At 41.9% G+C, this 18,658-nt stretch overlaps 1 protein-coding gene across 1 annotated transcript in view; it reads left to right on the forward strand.

Annotated features, from left to right (window-relative positions):
• nrxn1a (neurexin 1a) overlaps positions 1 to 18,658 on the forward strand; it is a 1,849,731-nt gene that overhangs the window by 975,426 nt on the left and 855,647 nt on the right. The window contains exons 12-14 of the mRNA XM_078556994.1: positions 3,848 to 3,970; positions 13,268 to 13,649; positions 14,440 to 14,630. Coding sequence (XP_078413120.1) covers positions 3,848 to 3,970; positions 13,268 to 13,649; positions 14,440 to 14,630 — 696 coding nt within the window. The remainder of the gene's footprint in view (positions 1 to 3,847; positions 3,971 to 13,267; positions 13,650 to 14,439; positions 14,631 to 18,658) is intronic.

The following is an 18,658-nucleotide window of genomic DNA, read 5'->3' on the forward strand; positions in this document are numbered from 1 at the left end:
GCAGTGCTATTATCCCAAGGAGGTGGGCATGGACTGAAGACAGGATGCCATCCCCCCCCCCCCCCGAAGCAGGGCAGAGGTGGCAACAGAGGCAGGCGAATGCTGAGGATGGAAGGTTCGAAGGCCTACCTTCATTCACTGGGACATCAGCCTAGTTTTTAACATGATTATTAGGCCCCATATCCTTCACCTCCCTCCAATCCACCCACTATGCCTCCTCCATACACCCAATGCCCCTTCCAACACTTCATGCATCCTCCATACCCAATCTTCCAGTATCCACTAGATGAAGAACCAATGAGCCTTTTAATTAATAACAATGCAAGTCTTTGAAATGGCCATAAACTTAAAAAAATAATCAGGCATTCAACATTCCCCTTGAAAAAATTTCCCCTCTTTCAACCTCATATAACTGTTGATGAAACACAACCAGTGAAAGTCCCATTGAAAAAACCTTTTATCCCCTTCACACCTCTTCATCTTGTACAAAAAACACATAGGCATTGAAAACACCTTCAAAGAAAGATAAAGATATTACAATCTCATAAAATGCTCAATCAAACAAAGCTAGTAGTCCCCTTTGAAGCTTTGTGAACCGGGCTGAGTCTATTAGACATTCTTGGAGCTCAGACAAGCAATCATAATGAGGCCATCTGACAAAATAGATGCCTGACCGTTTCATTCAGCCTGCTCCTGTTAATACAGTTGCCAGATGGCCTCATTCTGAGTGTTTTTTTAAACAATATTAAGAGGGATAAAATGGATGAAAAGTTTCTTCAGTGGGGCTTTCACTGCTAATGTTTGATTGACAGTTTTATGAGAATGCAAGAGCGGAATTTTTTTTAAAGGGAACTGTTTTCTTTTATTTATTTCACGAGCATTTCAAAGACTTGCCAGCATTATTATATGCTCATTGGTTCTATGCCTAGTGGTTACTGCAAAAATACTTCAAAGGTTCAGGTGTCAGGACATTAAATCAATGTGAAAATGAAACCACAAGGTCCTCTACATACATTCATTTCTTATTCTCCATACAGTAGGATGCAGAAAAGCACTTTATCCACTGAAGAAAGGACCGTAATATACCTGAACTCTTACACAGCACTGATCAATGTAACAGTCTCTCAGCTTTTAAAGTCAGAGCCCTGTGATCAATCACTACATTGAAAACATACTTAAAGACTTAAACACATACCTGAATACTTACAAAGAACATATTACCCTACACCATTTAAATACCTTTTAAACTTATCCATCAAAAGGTTCCCAACTCCAGATTAGGGATCCCCCATGGTTCACGACTCCTCTGAGGAGCTGTCAACCATGTCTCCTGCAAAAGCGAGCCCAACTCCATTAAAATTGTGGGGGCTATGAAAAGCCCACCCCCTGCAATAGAGAGAGCAAAGTTGGAAGTGCTGTGTGTGAGCTCACTACCTGCATCCTCATCCCGCATAAGCAAAAATTACCAGAAACAGGAATGAAGGCGTGACTCCCATTATTGGATCCCGTCCCCCCCTTTTAAAGCCATTCCACCTGCATCCTGCATTCCAACAAAGACAGAGGCATAAAAGTCTGGACCTAAGAAATTCAAGTTTTTTTATATGTTGCAACTAGAAATGTTTTCTAGCTTCATATATTAGCAGGTTTAGGTTAATATATTATACATTTTAAACTTACTTATTAAATCTTTGAGTTAGTTGTATGAATAATACAATTTTTATTATACACCTTACTTTTAATCCGATATGAATAAGACTTACCTTATTCAGTAAATGGAAAATATTGGATTTGTTGCACATTTGCAATACATTTGTTGCCAGGACTGATCACACCCAAAATGTATTAGGATAGATTTTCTGATTAATTGTGCCCAATAAACAGGCAAAAAGTAGACCTAACCAATCAAAAGTTTGGGTCAAAATCAGGTAATGCCATATCTCCATTCATTCAGCACCTCACTTAATTGTCCACTCTGCTTTTTCAAGTGGTTTCATTGGTGTCTGCCAGTTTTTCAATTTCAATATTTAACTGTAGGCCCAGTAATATAATTTTAGATGTTGAAATTTCCTGCAATTTGCATCAAAATAACATTGAGCCATAAAACCATTCACATAAACCATAAAATGCTAAGTGCTGCGTTATTTGTGGAAGTGCTTTTGAAAGGCCCTGTAAGAGCATTTAGTGCTGTGTTTTGAAGTTGAACGATGAGATTATTCCTGTGTAGAAAACATAGTAAACCGCCAGACTGTCACTTTGTATTGCAACACTTTCACTTTGCCACACACCAATATGAAGTTTAATTATTGTGCTGTTCTAACCATTGGCCAAAAACTAGAATTCCCATCACCATTTCCTTTGTGATAGCTATTTTGTTGCCAAATACCCTTTGCAAAGGCTGAAATGTTAGATCAGAAATGTTCACATCTAGGAGGTTGCTTTTTTGTCTTCAGGAATCAGGGAGGCATTTCCCAGAGCATTTTCCTGAAATACACCATTTTCTTTTCTTTCTTGCTATTTGCCTGATTCGGTAATTGGCATTACTACTGATTGGGAAGACTAGTGCACAAGATTGCACCGTAAAATTGATAAGATGAACTTTTATGGGCTTTTTACTTGTTCCCTTCCATATTTAAGTGTGGTTGTGTGGGGAACATGCATTCAAATTCCTCAATAGCAGTTTGAGAAGTAGAATTTGGTTTTAAAAAATAATATGGGAATAAAAAAACTGCTCTCAGTAAAAATGACGATCAATTAGATTGTCTTAAAGATAAACAGCTTCTTCATTGATGTCCTTTAGGGGAAGAAAAGTGTCAACCTTTCGCACTCTGGCCTTTATTTGACTCCAGTCCCCCTCAGCAAAGTGCTTGATTCTTAACTACCTTCTGAAGTGATCTAGCTAGCTGCTCAGTTGTAATAAACCATTATCAGTAATTCAAGAACAATGCCCACCACTTTTTCAGGGTAACCAAGGATGGGCAATAAATGTTGGCCTTGCTGTTATGCTCATTCTGAGAATGAAAAAAAATGCCTGAATAAGACTTTTCAGAGAAGTAATTTCTCATCTATATCATATCATGTGTCACATTATTGTAATAGAACCACTTATTTCAAGCTCCGACATTTCAGCAAGAATAACTTGCATATCAGTAGCACTCTAAACATAGTGACATATCCCAAGGCACTTCAAAAGGTGGAAAATGATGCAGATATCATTAAAAAGGTAGTTCTTGTGAAGACTTTTGAATGTGAGTAAGGATTTGGTACAAAAGGGTTAAGGAAGAGAATTCAAGAGTGTTGGTGTCAACAATAGTGGAGCTGAGGGAAGGGGATCAGATGAGTACAGAATTGGTGGGCTAATGCTTAAAACTCATAACAGTACCCTCACACTTTGTATCTGAATGGAGAAACAAATCAGATTGGTGGAATGTCAATGAAATTTAAGAAGATTTTTCTGCACTATTGGACAGGGTACTTTAGCAATATATATGCTTCATGATCCAAGGGGTGAAATCATTCTATTTTTAATTAAACAGTTGCAGGGAAAAATTAAGTTCAACAGTGAAAAAACTTAATTCCTGTAATGAAGGACACATTTGTGCCTATTCATGACAGACAATTGTACTGGTATTTTAATTATGTATTGATATATTTTGCATGAATTCATAATATGCTTTTTTTTCTTGACTATAGTAGAATAATGATACAAAACATAATTTTGTTATAATTTTTCATATGCTTTCCTTTCTCAAGTGATTTTATTCATGCTCTGGTGTTCAAGTATATTGAAATGTAATAAGTTTGAATTGAATTAACAAACCTAATTGTCCATTGCCATATTCTTATGCAGGCAAGGGTCCAGAAATGCTTTATGCTGGACAAAATCTCAATGATAACGAGTGGCATACAGTTCGTGTGAGTCGCCGAGGAAAGTATCTGAAGCTGCTAGTGGATGAACTACAACCCATTGAAGGTAATAAAACCTCTTGTGGATTTGTAACTCCTAGAGGGACTCCAATATATGTAATATATACTAATTGTTGATCTTATTCAGTTTCCAGGAGTGTGTTTTCCTTTTGCGCTTGGAAATGTTTAAGGTCTTCACAGTGTTGAAAAGCAAACATTAATTTGTAGCTAATTCATTGCCTGTTTCTTGGTGATTGAAATGATCCTTTGGCAGATGAGTCTAATATTTACACCTATGGCTGGTGTACATACGATGAGAAAAATACCTTATCATGCAAAAATTGCAATGTCAGGATACTATTAATTGATTCATCCCTTTTGGAAAAAAATCACAGTGTATCATTCAAGAGAGCTATTTGCTCATCTCTCTGTAACAGTTACCCCCGACGGCCAGTGATAAAACTTATTTTGATATTTTACTCTAAACCAAGACATGCCAAAAAACATGATAATTAGCAATCATTCAAAACACCTCAGAAAATCATTTTAGCTCTCGGTGGCAGCAGAACTCTCAGGAGTATCATTGCCTTCTGTGCGCAGCAGTAGGTATAATGAAGAATTGTAAATATTTACAATGTATATTTCAAGATAAAGATGCAAACTTCTCTAAAAATTAATGTGGCTTTATTGATTAGTAAAGTCATTATAGTTTACGAACCATGATTTTTCATGTTTGTTAACAGATATATCTAATTCAAAAGATTTATTACAGATGGCTTGATTTGTTTTTATAGTTATTTATTCTCATCACTCCTGAGAGTAATGTTTTAATGAAAGTAGAATATTCATGTAACTTTATTAGGATTTCAAAATCAACTTGACCTTGCAGTGAACACCCTCTGTTGAAGGGTTTCTTTGTAGGATGCAGTAAGTTAATCATTTTATATTTTAAAATGGGGAGGCGGTGGCATAGTTGCATTGTCACTGGACTGGTAATCCAGAGACCCAGAGTAATGCTCTGGGGGCCGGGGTGCAAACCCCACCATGGCAGATGGCAGAACTTGAATTCAATAAAAATCTGGAATTACAAGTCCGATGATGACCATGAAACCATTGTTGATTGTTGTAAAAACCCATCTGGTTCACTAATGTCCTTTTGGGAAGGAAATCTGCTGTCCTCACCTGGTCTGGCCTGACTCCAGACCCACAGCAATGTAGTTGACTCTTAAAAAAAAGCCCTCTGAACAAGGGCAATTAGGGATGGGCAATAAATGCTGACCTAGCCAGTGACGCTCACATCCCACGAATGAATAAAAAACAAATTTCAATGAAGGCATACTCTCATAATATCACTATAAAGAACATTTAAACTCTCTAGCTCTAGCACTGGACTTCAATGAGTACAGGTTGAGACCTATTATTTAATGTTGTTCCAAGTGCAAAAAAAAAGCTTTCCTGGAGAGTGGACAATTACTATTACAGCAAATATTGGAGTCTATCACTGGGAGTCTGTTATCCTTCTCTGTATCTCAGTCATGAGCTGATGCATGGTACTTTTAAATGTATTTTAATTGCAATTAAACAAAAAACACATAGGGCCGCATTGGCAGGGCCCACTCGCCACCGCGTAAAATGACACACGATGACATCAGGTGTGCATCCCGACGTCACCGCGCGTCATTTACATTGTCAGTTTGGCAGGCGCACAGCCAAGTTAGCTGCACGCCCACCAAACTGTCAAAGGCCTATTAAGACCATTAACAAAGTATTTAAAGTTGTTAAGAATGCTGCCCTTCCAACCTTAATGTTGGCGGGCAGGCGAAGAGCCCAGGCGGCCTTCACATTTTTCACAAAACCTCATCCACGGGCGGGATGAGGTTTCATGAAGGGTTTATTAGTTAAATTAAAATTTTTGAAAAATTTAATGGACTTGTCCCAGCTCAAGTGGCAGTTTCACATGAGGGGACGTGTCCTTAATTTTTTTTTTACCTTTCTTCAATGTTTCATAAGTGAAAGTAATCTCCCTAAAGCACCTCTGTGCCTCAGGAAGATTTCTGCACTCTTTTGTGTGCATGCATGAAAGAGCACAGGCCCCAAATCAGGGAATCCCCCCTGCCCGCACAGGGAGCACTCAGCACTTCCGGGTGTGCTTCACGCTGGGCAGGCCTTAATTGGCCCATCCATGTAAAATGGCAGTGCGGACCCAATCGGGGGCGCCAATCGGGTTCGCGCCCGCCCCTGCCCGTTCACACATAACCGCCCCCCCAACGGGGGGGAAGTTTCTGACCATCATGTGCAAGTGATATATTGACATGATGCAGTGGTGTGCTTAGAGCCATGTTGTTTCATTACATCTGAATATTTGGCAAATCATAATTTGTCATCTCTTTTTTAATAAAGCCTACACTTCTTTTGTCTCAGCCCCATTGCTGCTGAAACTATACATAATGGGCTGGATTTTCCTCTGCCTATTTTTAGGCATTGTTAAAGTAGTGTCACAGGAAAAAAGGATAAGAAGCTATCAGTAAACTTCTGCCCCTAAATTGACCCACAGAAATTTTCTTCCTTGTCCACCCCGGACAGGGATCTTAGCTATGTGTTTTCAGTGCTGCATTGAGATGATGGTGAGGGCATTGATCTTGAGAAATTAGCTGATGTTCCTGCCTTGCCACCACTGTGTTTGGTATGGATATTGCAGTGCACTGACTAGTGCCAAAATGAGAAGACCTAGAACCACATTTTGGCCTATTTTCCCTCTCCTAAACCCCTCTATTGTTATGAGGTCCACTGAGGGTTCATTCAGGTGTTGCTTTTAGTTTGCATTGTTTGTACTGGTGGGCAATGGAGAAAAGGTAGAGTGCCCGATGTGTACCTTGCCTGGCCTGATGAGTTTGTTCAACTCCTTTTGACACTGCTCTGCAATCCTAAGGGTGAAGGAGTTGGCACTCAGTGCTACCTACCTCCAGGTGACATAAGTGATCCTCGTAACTAGCTTGCTGGCATAGACACTAAATACTTTGTGTTTCTAGGCTCCTCTTTCCTTCAGCAAGGCTTGGAAGTCTGAATTGGTAAAGTTTTTTGTTCTTCTCCTACTTTCCCCAGCCATGCCCTGTTACTTTATCTGACTGCTTGGTGTAAATGTACCTGTTGTATACATAATTTCTTTAAAATATGATGAAAAGATTGAGACAATAAGTACTGAAATTATCTGAGTCAAATGAAGGAGCCAAGCACTTCTTCCTCCATGCCATGCTGTGTTTCAGTCTGATGCTGAAGTATCCAGGTTGAGCTGTCTTTTTAAAGGCTAGACTGTAATTTCCATGTATTCTAGCTCATTGCCCCCATTTTCGATTGGATTGGATTAGTCAAATGGGTATGCAAAAATAAATTCACCCAGGGAACTCTTATGTAATTGCATCTCCATGGTGCAAATCCTTTCATTGATGTAACAATAGTGCAACTTATATCCAAGGATTCTAATTTCCAAGTAGTTCAAAATATTGGTTTCTAGCGAATGCAAATTGCGGCATATGCTCAGATGCTTTGATATCACTGCACGTTACATAGTACACATCCATAGTAAGTCTCCTTTCACTTTTATTATTTTGTAAATAACTAGAAAGAATTGTTTAGTAATAATTGGGAGTGAAGCTACTGTAAAGCATTTTCCTTCATTTGTAATCTAGTGCACCTGCTGCCAGTTTAGCAACTCTCCATTTTACTGTAACCTAACAGTTTATCTCCATTGCTGTTGCTCCTCAAATCACAATCTGGAAGAGTGGCGTTGAAGTGTATAATGAAACATTATTTTTTACTATTTTTTAACATGGCTCTTGCTTGCTTTTTCAAATAATTTCTGTAATTAGTTTTTGACACCTGAAATATGCCAATTATTTCTGTTATATCCAAGTGTGCAGATAGTGGGTGGAGATTTGTTCTCGTTGTGCCCATTTTGCGGTTGGAAAATAAGGATAGAAATGACCAATTTCATGGAGCAATGCCCTTCACCTAAGGGACTTGAAAGAGATCAGATTAAATATGGGGTGTCCAAGGTGGACAGCATCAGTGAATGCTCAGCCCTTTCAGATGCAAATGAGAGGTCTAACGCTTACTTAAGAACCTCTCAGCAAAATTTGTCAATACTGAGCAGAGAAGTACTGGGCTAAGGTTGTGGTGGGATTGCTATGGCCACCACTAAAAATATTTATTTTTACTTGTCTTACAGTGAAGCTGGAAAGAAGCAGTAGTTCTTTTGCTGGCTCCACAAAACTCATAAAGGCTGCTGCCACCCCACAATTATCACCCTCCTGTTCTGCTTTAGCCCCTTCCAGGACTTAACAGAGGGCTGCCAAAGCGAGCCGCTCAATTAATACAAAGGGGCCCAGGTTCCAATTTCGGGCAACCAAGGGCAATTAATTGCCCAAAACCAGCCCATAAGAAATTTCTATTGAATAATGTCAGAAATCCCTTGGATGCATTAATTATAATGGATGGACCAAGCATCGTACTAGAGAATTTGCTATGCATAGATCATTCAGCTCAGTCGAGCTGCCAGACAAAGTTTTATCTACAAAGTTCCCAGCCTGTATATATCCACCATGAAACAGTTACTTGTACAGGCAAGTAACCTGGGGAGCAAACTGAGGGTGGGCGTGATATGAGGAAAGGGTGGGAATGACCAAGGGCAGAGTGAGGTGGGAGGGTGAGGGTTCAACGGTAGCAGTAGAAGGGACGGAGAGGGTGGTTCGTGGGTACTCAGACGCAGATACAGCCCATGCGGGTGGGAAAGAGGAGGTTTACAGTGGATGGGGGTGAGATTTTCAGGAAGGAAGGGAACATGCACGTTCACCTGGACATCCCCGAAGGAAAAGGGTTGTTGCTGATAGGTCACAGAAGGGAGATGGAAGGTGATGCCAGGGGGTTCAACAATGATGGGGGAAAGGAAATCGGTGACTGAGGGAGGCAAAAGGACAGGAGATTGATTGCAAAACTGAATCACCACCGTGCTGTCTAAATCAAAAGTGAAATGAGAGTCATGGTGGGCAAGATCAGGTGCTGCATGGGAGTGTGGTCAGTGAGTGGGTGGAGATGCAGGTCAGCTCAGATGGACAACTGAAAGTGAACCCCAGCAGGTAGCATTGAATATAATCAGGACATTGAGGTGAGTGTGATGGGGAAAGAATCCGCAAACGTGGGAGAGTGCTTGCACGAGGCTCTGAAATTACCTGCCACATAACACACTTCTCCCTCCAGAATCACTCGTTGGTCAGCAGCCCCTCTGTGATGACGGAGGACAAGGCTGAGGGGCTCACAGGCAAAGGGGGCTCGGATGGAGAGGCCAGCCTCTGAAATTACGGAGTGGATGACCCAGGGGTGTCCAGCTGCTGCTCCTCCTCCCTTTGGGTGCCGGGCGGCCCCAGCCCGAGTCCTTGAGGGGAACGAGCGCCTGGAGGGATGTCGAGGTGCCCCATTTCCTGCTTGCGTTGCTACTGCAGGAACTCATCCATGGCTCCCACGATGGAGTGCAGGCCTGCATACATCTCCGCGTTCTGCTGGACCAGGGTCTCCATGGGGTCCACCATCATCCCCATTGTGACCTCCATACACGCACATGTGGGCACCACTTCATCAGAGAGCAGGCGGACACACTCCGCCAACTCGTGAGCCACTCTGCCGAAGGCTTCCAACAGCTCTGCGTGATGTTCCCCCACCTCTGCTAACTCTCCTGGATGAGTTGGAAGGCCAAATCCAGAGGTATGTCATTTGACTTGGACCTCACAGATACCTGTTCCCCAGCAATCATCCAAATGTTAGGGAGCTCGGCTGAACCTATCCCCTCCTTAAGGTTCGTGCGGTGACCACCAGATTTTGAGCCTGAGCCTGCTCTAGATTAGGTCCAACCGAGGTGTGTGTCTCTGTGCTGGTGGAGGGTGTGGGTAAGCACTATGACGGGTCTTCCAGGCTGCTTATTTCCAGCTCTTCAATGGAGGACATGTCCTCTTGGCTGGAGATGAGGACCTGGATGGAGTTGAGGGATTGGATGACTGAGGGTGTCAGTCGCTTGGCAGAGCTCCCTGTGAAGCAAAGTAGAGGTAATTAACGCATGGCAGCAGAGTCAAAAGCAGGAGAGAGAGCACTCACATTTGCTTTGAGAGAGGGATGATTTGGTGCAGGATCCTCACTGTCACTGCAGACACGGTCCACGTCCTCACCAGTCAGCATGATGGCACACTCCTCAAAGTGAGTGAGGGAACTAATATGGGCCACTCCACCCCCAGTCTGGGACCTCTCCCTGCTGCTGTGAACAGGCTCTTCCTGCATGGAGAGAGTGTGAGCTGGACACATGACACTGCATGGAATGTTTGTGTGGTGAGCGGAGCCATGGACAGAATGAGGGTTCAAGCTGAAGAGGGTATGAACCTGATGGAGATGTGAGGGTGTGTGTGAGAGTTAGTGGTGTTGTCCCTTAAGGTGTCAGACTCCTGTGGATGTGTGATGAGTTTGTGAGTGTGAGAGTTGAGAGTGATGAGAAGAGTGACTGACTCTGGCGAAACGGATGAGACCATTCATCCTGTAGCGGCACTGGGTGACTGTCCTCTTTTGCTGGGCATTGCCGCTGACCACTGCTGCCACCACCTCCCAAGCTGGATTGGTGATGCTGCTGCCTCTCCTGCAGCCAAAGCAGGGGTAGAAGACATCATGGCGGGCCTCCACGGCATCCAAAAGGCGCTCGATGGACACATCAGTAAATTGGAGGACTGCAGTCTTAATACTTTTCCGGGACATCCTGTCTTCTGTGCAGCAGTCGTGGGCTGGAAGCACCGAGAGTTGTGCGTGCGGCTGCACTGTGTGTTGTACCGGCGAGGTGATGACATTGTGGGTGAATGAGAGCCTGTCCGCCATCAAAATGGCATGTTTCATGGAATGCATAATTAATACGGCGGGTTTGGGACGATACAGCTGAGAAGCCGCCATTGCGGCCGGCGGGTAAAACGTCGTTTTCCCCACAAGCGTCCGCACTTAGTGCAAATCTGGGACGATTTCACCCATCGTCTATCTCTTCCCCACCAATGGACACATTTATAACAGTATGTGCATCAAAGTCACCATTATTTTGCCAGCAAATTCTGGGCCAATAAATTAGCAGCTAAGTTAAAATGTCAATCACTGAATTTTTGTGACAGCAATTTGTGCTGTGTTACTGTCAACTGAAAAGTGGAAGAATTGACAAAGAAGACTAATATTTGTCCAAACTAAGGTATGAATGCTGTTGTTCTAATTAGCTCTCAAAATGCACAAGGAGACTTTTCTCTATTATTGGAAAAATACCTCAGCATTTATTTATGTGTTACCATTAATTTCAATGATCAAGTGTAGACCAATGCGGCGGTAATTGGCCGGGTTGGATTTGTCCTGCTTTTTATGTGCAGGTCATACCTGGACAATTTTCCACATTTCTGAGTAGATGCCAATTTTGAAGCTGTATTGAAACAGCTTGGCTGGGGGCACGGCAGGTTCTGGAGCACAAGTCTTCAGTTCTATTGCCAGAATATTTTCATAGGTTTGCATGACTATTCAAGGGAAGAAGAAATCGTATTAAAAACGCTTACAGTCATTGCTCAATTACAAAAGGTCCAGAAGGTACCACAAGGTTAAATTGATTTTTATTGTTCACTAAAGAGTCAGCATTTACCCAGGATCCAGGAACTGATACTGCCATGTCTTTCTCACTTCTACTGTAACACATTTTGACAGTTGTGAGATCAATTAGCCCAGTAGTTAGTGTGTTCTCAAGCACAAACCATACAATTTTGATCCCGATTGACATCTAAGGGTTGCTGCCATGCTCTGAAGCATTAAAATACCATTTGGCACTAGCAAAATACTCAACCTTCTACATTATGTCTCTCATTAAATTAGTCTCAGTGTTTCCCAACATAAAACAAGAACATATGTTAAAAATAAAGATACTTTAAGATGCTAGACTGTGTGAGGATATATTTTAATTTGAGGTTGATGTATAATTTATGCATTTGAAAGAGATAAGGTTTCAAACATCTTCAGCTTATGTTGACATGTTCCCTGCATAAAAAAGCAATGAAAAGAAGTAAATGAAATACCCAAACCTGCCTTTTGTTCAGGATAAAGCTTAACAGAATAATTGTTGATGAGTTTACTTCTTTTCATTGTTTTTTTCATTTATAGTCGGTGATATTTATCAGTTAGTTTAATGGAATGCAATAGCGGTTTTACAATACAATAAAATACTCTGCAAAAACTAAATAAAAATGCAGAAACGAGATATTCTATTGTTCCCCTTTGCTAAGAGGAATGTTTTAGAAAACACTAAATGCTGGTGAATGATCAAACACTTGCACCTATGTATTATATCATGATGGAATATAAATTGCATTCTTAAGTTGTGGACCAATGCTGGAAATGGTTTCTTCACATTCTGTATCACAGTTATCAACATAAGTGTATAAATGGCGCCATCTGCTGGATAGTGTAACAGTTTGCAAGAAAAAATAATTTACATGTACTGAAGTATATTGGGATTAGTCTTCTTCATTGTGTTGAAGTATAAATATTATCATTATTATGTCATCCGCCAAAAGACTGGAGTATTTTGTGGGAGAAGTATTGGACACTTTCAAACATAGATGAAAAAAAATAGGTTTGGAATTGATGAGTGCATGTATAGGGCTGAATAATATGCGCTAGTGGGGCCCACACCCAAAAGCTGCTGGCATTCAGACTTCCGAGCCCGCTGCCCAAAGACGCTGAATAAGGTGTCAATTGGGCCAATTGAGAGTGCTGTGTGGGTTCTGGACTGCAGACTGAGAGTATCCTGTCCAATCAGAGCAGCTGGGTGGGATCATGGTCATGGCCCGTAATTTAAAGGGCCACGCTGGTCTCTTTAGCAGCGCAACACAGAAATGGACCTCTCTGCATGAGGGCTCAGCTTCCTAAATCAAGAATTTAAGTCAGTATACATCTACTTCTTCCACGAAGCAGTCTATTTCCCTTTTAATGAGCACAACTAGGCTATTACCTTCAAATTGCTTGGTGCGGGTGGGCTCCTGATTTCCTGACCCGCCTGCTAACTGTGTTATCCTGGACTGGCGTGATGATGCCGGGAATGTGACCCGACGTCTTGGTGCCTGATAATACGTTGGTGTGTGTGCATTTCGCTCCTGTTTTTGGAGCGTGTCATTCAGGCCATTGAGTGAGGTGAGGAGAATGGAATTTAAACAGTAAATGGTGACCAACTCTTTAATTAATATGTAATGTAATTAATTCCTTTGTACTTTTGGGAAAAAAATGGTTTTTATAATATTTAATTTTTTCTATCTTATTTCAGATCAAATGACAGGAGATCATACTCGTCTCGAGTTCCATAATATTGAAACAGGCATAGTGACAGAGAGGCGATACATGTCAAATGTCCCTTCAAATTTCATCGGCCATTTACAGAGCCTAATGTTCAATGGCATGCCCTACATTGACCTGTGCAAAATTGGTGATATTGACTACTGCGAGCTCAATGCTAGATTTGGTTTCAAAATTATTATTGCTGACCCTGTGACCTTCAAGACAAAATCCAGCTATGTTGCACTGTCCACGTTGCAAGCCTACACATCCATGCATCTGTTCTTCCAATTCAAGACCACGTCAGCTGATGGCCTGATACTCTTCAACAGTGGGGATGGCAATGACTTCATTGTGATTGAACTTGTTAAAGGGTATTGTTGCACTCACTAAATTCGAAATAAATGAGCTCTCATATTTGCCATGTTACATTTTTGGAGACTATACTCCAGTGTTTTACTGCCATTCTAGTTATAATTATAATTCTATTCATTAACATCCAGATCCTGAAGATTCAGGGCACTTTATAGCTGTGGCCAGAATTCTCCCCATTCCTAGTGTAAAGGAACAAAATTGACCTATTTAAAGATTGTTTTATAATTATGTAGTTAAGAATTATGCTGTTCTACAATTGATTTTGCATCTGAGCTGCATGAACAGAAGGACACAATGGGCAGTCTTTAAAGAAGTGAAGTGGGTTACACCCACTGGCTGGAGAGCCAGCAAGAGCCCCATGTTGCCTCCTTTTGGGAAGGCCCACCAAATTAAGTGCTAGCCAGGCACTTAACTGGAAAGCAGCAGGTCTTCCCCAATATTAAGGACCTGGGGGCAAATATCCCAAATCCAGAGAGCTGCCAGCTAATAAGAGGCCAGCAGATCTGCATTGCTCAGCAGCACCAGCGGGAGCAGTGGCTGCTGCCGGCAATGCACCCAACCGAGGCTCAGGATTGGCAAGGGATCCAGGCCACAGGTGAGTGATAGTGTGATGGAGGTCAGGCAGCTGGGTACCCATGCGGTACCCTCCCGCCCGATTAAATGGCTCCCACTCTGCCACCAAACTCACTTCGAGTGAAGGTAATAAATTCCATCTGATTTTTGTTACAATCTGAACTGACTTTGTCTTCTTCTAGCTAAACACTGACTTCTTTATTTTTACCCCCACAGGTACTTGCACTATGTATTCGATTTAGGTACTGGTCCTTCCCTCATTAAAGGCAACTCTGACAAACCACTGAATGACAATAAATGGCATAATGTGCTGATTTCAAGGGACACAAACAACTTGCACACTGTGAAGATCAACTCCAAACTCATCACTCAAAATACAGTCGGAGCCAGAAATCTAGATCTGAAAGGTAAACATGATTGTTTACCTATTCTCCAATAAAACATAATTTCTTCTGTTTTTCTAAGAGGGAATGTCAATATAATCCTGCAGAATTACCTTCCAAACTTCTTTTCCTGCATTGAGTCCTGGAACTTTTTGGATTTCTTCAGATTAATCACGCCTTATAGGATTTGCACTGTCAAGTTCATTTTACTCAAATTGAGGTAGAATGTCCAAGATGCAGATTGGCACCACCCTGAACTGGAATGTTATACAAGAATGGATTTGGTCATAAGAATATGGGCTAGATTTTGCTCTGTTGTCAGAAAACATTTTTGGATTATCCATGAGGATGAAAAATGAAAAAAAGGCTTTGCACAGATTCTGTAGAAGTCCTGAAGCCCATTTTTATTTTCCTCTTCCCTCCATCAATATTGGCATCTTATACGGCATACTGGAAGTGTGCAAGTGGTGAGATATTGAGCACTTAACTTGCAAAGATGCACTTCCCTGTTCTTTGACACCAGTTAAAAATTCAGTACCACATTTCAGGTTGATGATGTTTTAAAGGTGACCTTTGGTGCGATCAATTGTAGTTTGGTCAATTACACGTGGTGAGCATCCAAATATGCCATACCACACATCTATTTAGGTGCCCTGGAGGCACACCCTGCTGATCTAGGTTCTTGAGGTCTGGGGCATTGATGTTTTGCTCCCCTCTCCCTTCACCCCCCTCCAGCCAGAAGCAGGTTCCCCAGTGCTTCACAAAATCCCATCATGAGCCCAGAAAATGGAATAGAAGCAAAAATCGGGAGGTATAACACAGGCTGCTGGCTCACTATCACCTTCTTATTCCACAGCAGAAGGTAAAATTAGCCCCAAGAGTTAAGAAAAGATGCCTTCAGATAAAACTAGATCAGAGGGCAAGGCATAACTGAACCAAGATGCGAAGAAATAATTTAGTGACCATTTTAAAATCACATATTCCATGCTTGCTTTTATTTAATCTTTTATTCTATATCATTTTTTAAATTAAATAGCAAAGCACAGAGCAACCGAAGAAGCAGATGCAGAGAATTTTAACCTCCCAAAAATGGGTGGGTTTGGGTCAGATGAGTTGTGAAAACTTTAAAAATCTCAAACTCGACCACTGCCCCCCTCAAATTCCCCAACTTCCTGCTTTTAACGGAAGTGGGTTGGTCATTTAAATGTTATAATGAGGCTGCATGAGTCAGATTTAACTTATCTTCCAGGTTTAACCCTGGCTGGCTGGGTCTTGGGAAATCTTGCAGCTAAAGGGGTCTGTAGGCTTCTTTTTGGAAAATGTAAGTGTTTTCCAGCACTGGTTGTGGGCAGGAGTGCATTCTCTTGGCCTCCCAAGCATAACTTCTTCCCTGTCCCCCATCGAACCCTCTGCTGTTCTGTCCTGCCCCCTTCCTACCCACCCCCCAAGATAGGATGTCACCCTACCCCAGGATTGGCAACATTCCTCCTCACTCCCGTAAGATCCGGACCACCCCCTATTCTAACAAACAAGTTCAGGCCTCCTCAGGATCCCCTGCCTGTCAGGGAGCCATGCTGATTAATCAAGCTTGCTTCCAGACAGGGAATCTGCTGGGAAAAAGACCCCTTGTGTGAGTTGTACCAGTTGATGCCAGATACCTAACTATGATATAATATTGCCCCTACTGGTGAGGTGGTTTAATTGCAGCATGAATCATTAATGGCCACTTAAGAGCCTCATTCCACCCCTGCAAGTTGATTGGGTGGGGGGGGAGAGGTGTCAGCTGTGGCTCAGTTCATAGCACCCTCGCCTTTGAATCAGAGGGTTGTGGGTTCATGTCCCACTCCCGGAAAACCAAGAACTGTGATTGTACTCGAAAGAGTTGCAATCTGTGACTGTTGATAACTCGAAAGAGTTTGATTTGTGGGGGGAGAGGTGTCAGCTGCGGCTCAGTTCATAGCATCCTCGCCTTTGAATCAGAGGGCTGTGGGTTCATGTCCTACTCCCGGAAAACCAAGAACTGTGATTGTACTCGAAAGAGTTGCAATCTGTGACTGTTGATAACTCGAAAGAGTTTGATGGGGGGGGGGGCATCTGACAGCCTTGTTGCCGGCTAGGGGCAGTGGGGTTTGCCTCTTGTTTGGGCAGTGCCCAAAGGAGGCCCCCAACAAGGACGTTCTCCCCTAAATATGTTCCACGGTCCCTTACCCTGCCCTTCAGAGGCCAGTCCTACCAGCCTAGCCATGGCAAAACCTAAAATGTACCTCCATGCCTCCTTTTCACTGGGGATTTCCTGCAGTTCCAGCTGTGGTCACCACTTCTGGTGGCACAGCTGGGACAAGAGAGCTTCTAGTCATTTGATTGGTCAGCAGCTCTTGGAGGAGGGACTTCCAGATATTCCTACCCTGAACCAATTAATGGCCTGACAGCCATTAAATCACTGCAGGGCGACCTGTCCAAGTGGAGGCAAGCTCACCCCTGACCTTTATAAATAGGGATAGACTACAAAAGCAAAGAAGTTATGTTAACCCTGCATAAAACATTGGTTTGGCCTCAACTGGAGTATTGCATCCATATTTTAGGAAGGATATAAAAGCATGAGAGAGATTACAGAAAAGTTTCACCAAGAATGGTTCAAGCATTGAGGAACTGCAGTTATATAGATAGGTTGGCAAAGTCGGCACTGTTTTCCTTGGTGAAGAGAATGTTGAGAGGAGATTTGATAGAGTTATTCAAAGTCATGAGGGATCTGGACAAAGTAGAAATGGGGAAACCATTCCCATTGGTGGAAGCATTGAGAACGAGAGGGCACAGATTTAAGGTAATTGGCAAAAGAAGCAATAACAACATGAGGAAAAAATTTTTCACACAGCGAGCGGTTAGGATCTGAACACATTGCCTGAGAGTGTGGTGGAGACAGGGACAATTGAGGCATTCAAGACGGAATGGATTATTATCTGAAAAGGAAGGCTGCAGGGCTATGGGGAGAAGACAGGGGAGTGGCACTAGGTGAATTGCTCCTCCAGAGGGCCAGCATAACACAATGGACTGAATGGCCTCCTTCTGTGCTGTAACCATTCCCTGATTGTATGACTTTGAAATCGTTATTTTTTGGTGTAAAAATTCATAAAATGGTGTAAAATTGACTCCAAACTTATATTTCCTCTTCCCCTTGCCACAAATACGTTGCTAAATATATGCAGTTGTTACTTGAAATAATTATTTAGTAGAGAAAATAAACAAAGTGGGACAATTGTTGCACATGGGCAGAAATGTGCTTTCAAGCAGCTGTGTGTATTCTGGGCTGTATAGCATTTCAGTATAAGCATTGCAAGGGCTGGTGTAAACCAAAGATTTGAATAGAGGTGTTAGTGGATCCAGTTGTCAAAGCTCTAATAATTCTTAAATGAACAATGCTGGATTGTACATCAGGGGTAAAAAAAACTGATAAAAAGGAGAATAATAACAGGCAAAAGCATTGTGTTGCAGAATGCAGTACAAAGCTCAAAAAGCAATGACAATTTATACTTATCAAATATAAGTGCACTGAAACACTAATAACTATAGGAAGATTAAATAATAACTATTTGCACCCTGAGCTTGCTACTATGTGATTTTCACTGGGCAAAAGAGTTGAGTGCTGTGTTGTTTTCAAATACCTTTAAGAAATTTAAAGATATTATCATGCTGAGCATAGGAACTAAAGACCATCACACATTATAGTTTATTGCATTGGGGATGTCAGTGTAAAAGCTATTGTGCAAATATACTGTCCACACTGAAAATAAATAATATCCTGCCAGAAGCATCAGTGATTCTTGTGTAAAGATAATTTGAAATATGGTACTAATTCTCCATACATGTTCTGAATACTGATAGCGCCTCCACCTGACAGTTCAAAGTGAACAGCTGAACAATTCTAAAAACTATATAAAGCAACACACTTGTAGATTGGATTTATGGTTCATACACTTAAATACAGATGTCCCCCTTTTAAAGCTTATTTTAATAGCACATTTTCGTTTTTGCGTGGTTGATAAATTAGTGACATT

The sequence above is a fragment of the Cetorhinus maximus genome, chromosome 14, assembly GCF_964194155.1.
Source record: "Cetorhinus maximus chromosome 14, sCetMax3.hap1.1, whole genome shotgun sequence".
Taxonomy (NCBI): Eukaryota; Metazoa; Chordata; class Chondrichthyes; order Lamniformes; family Cetorhinidae; genus Cetorhinus; species Cetorhinus maximus.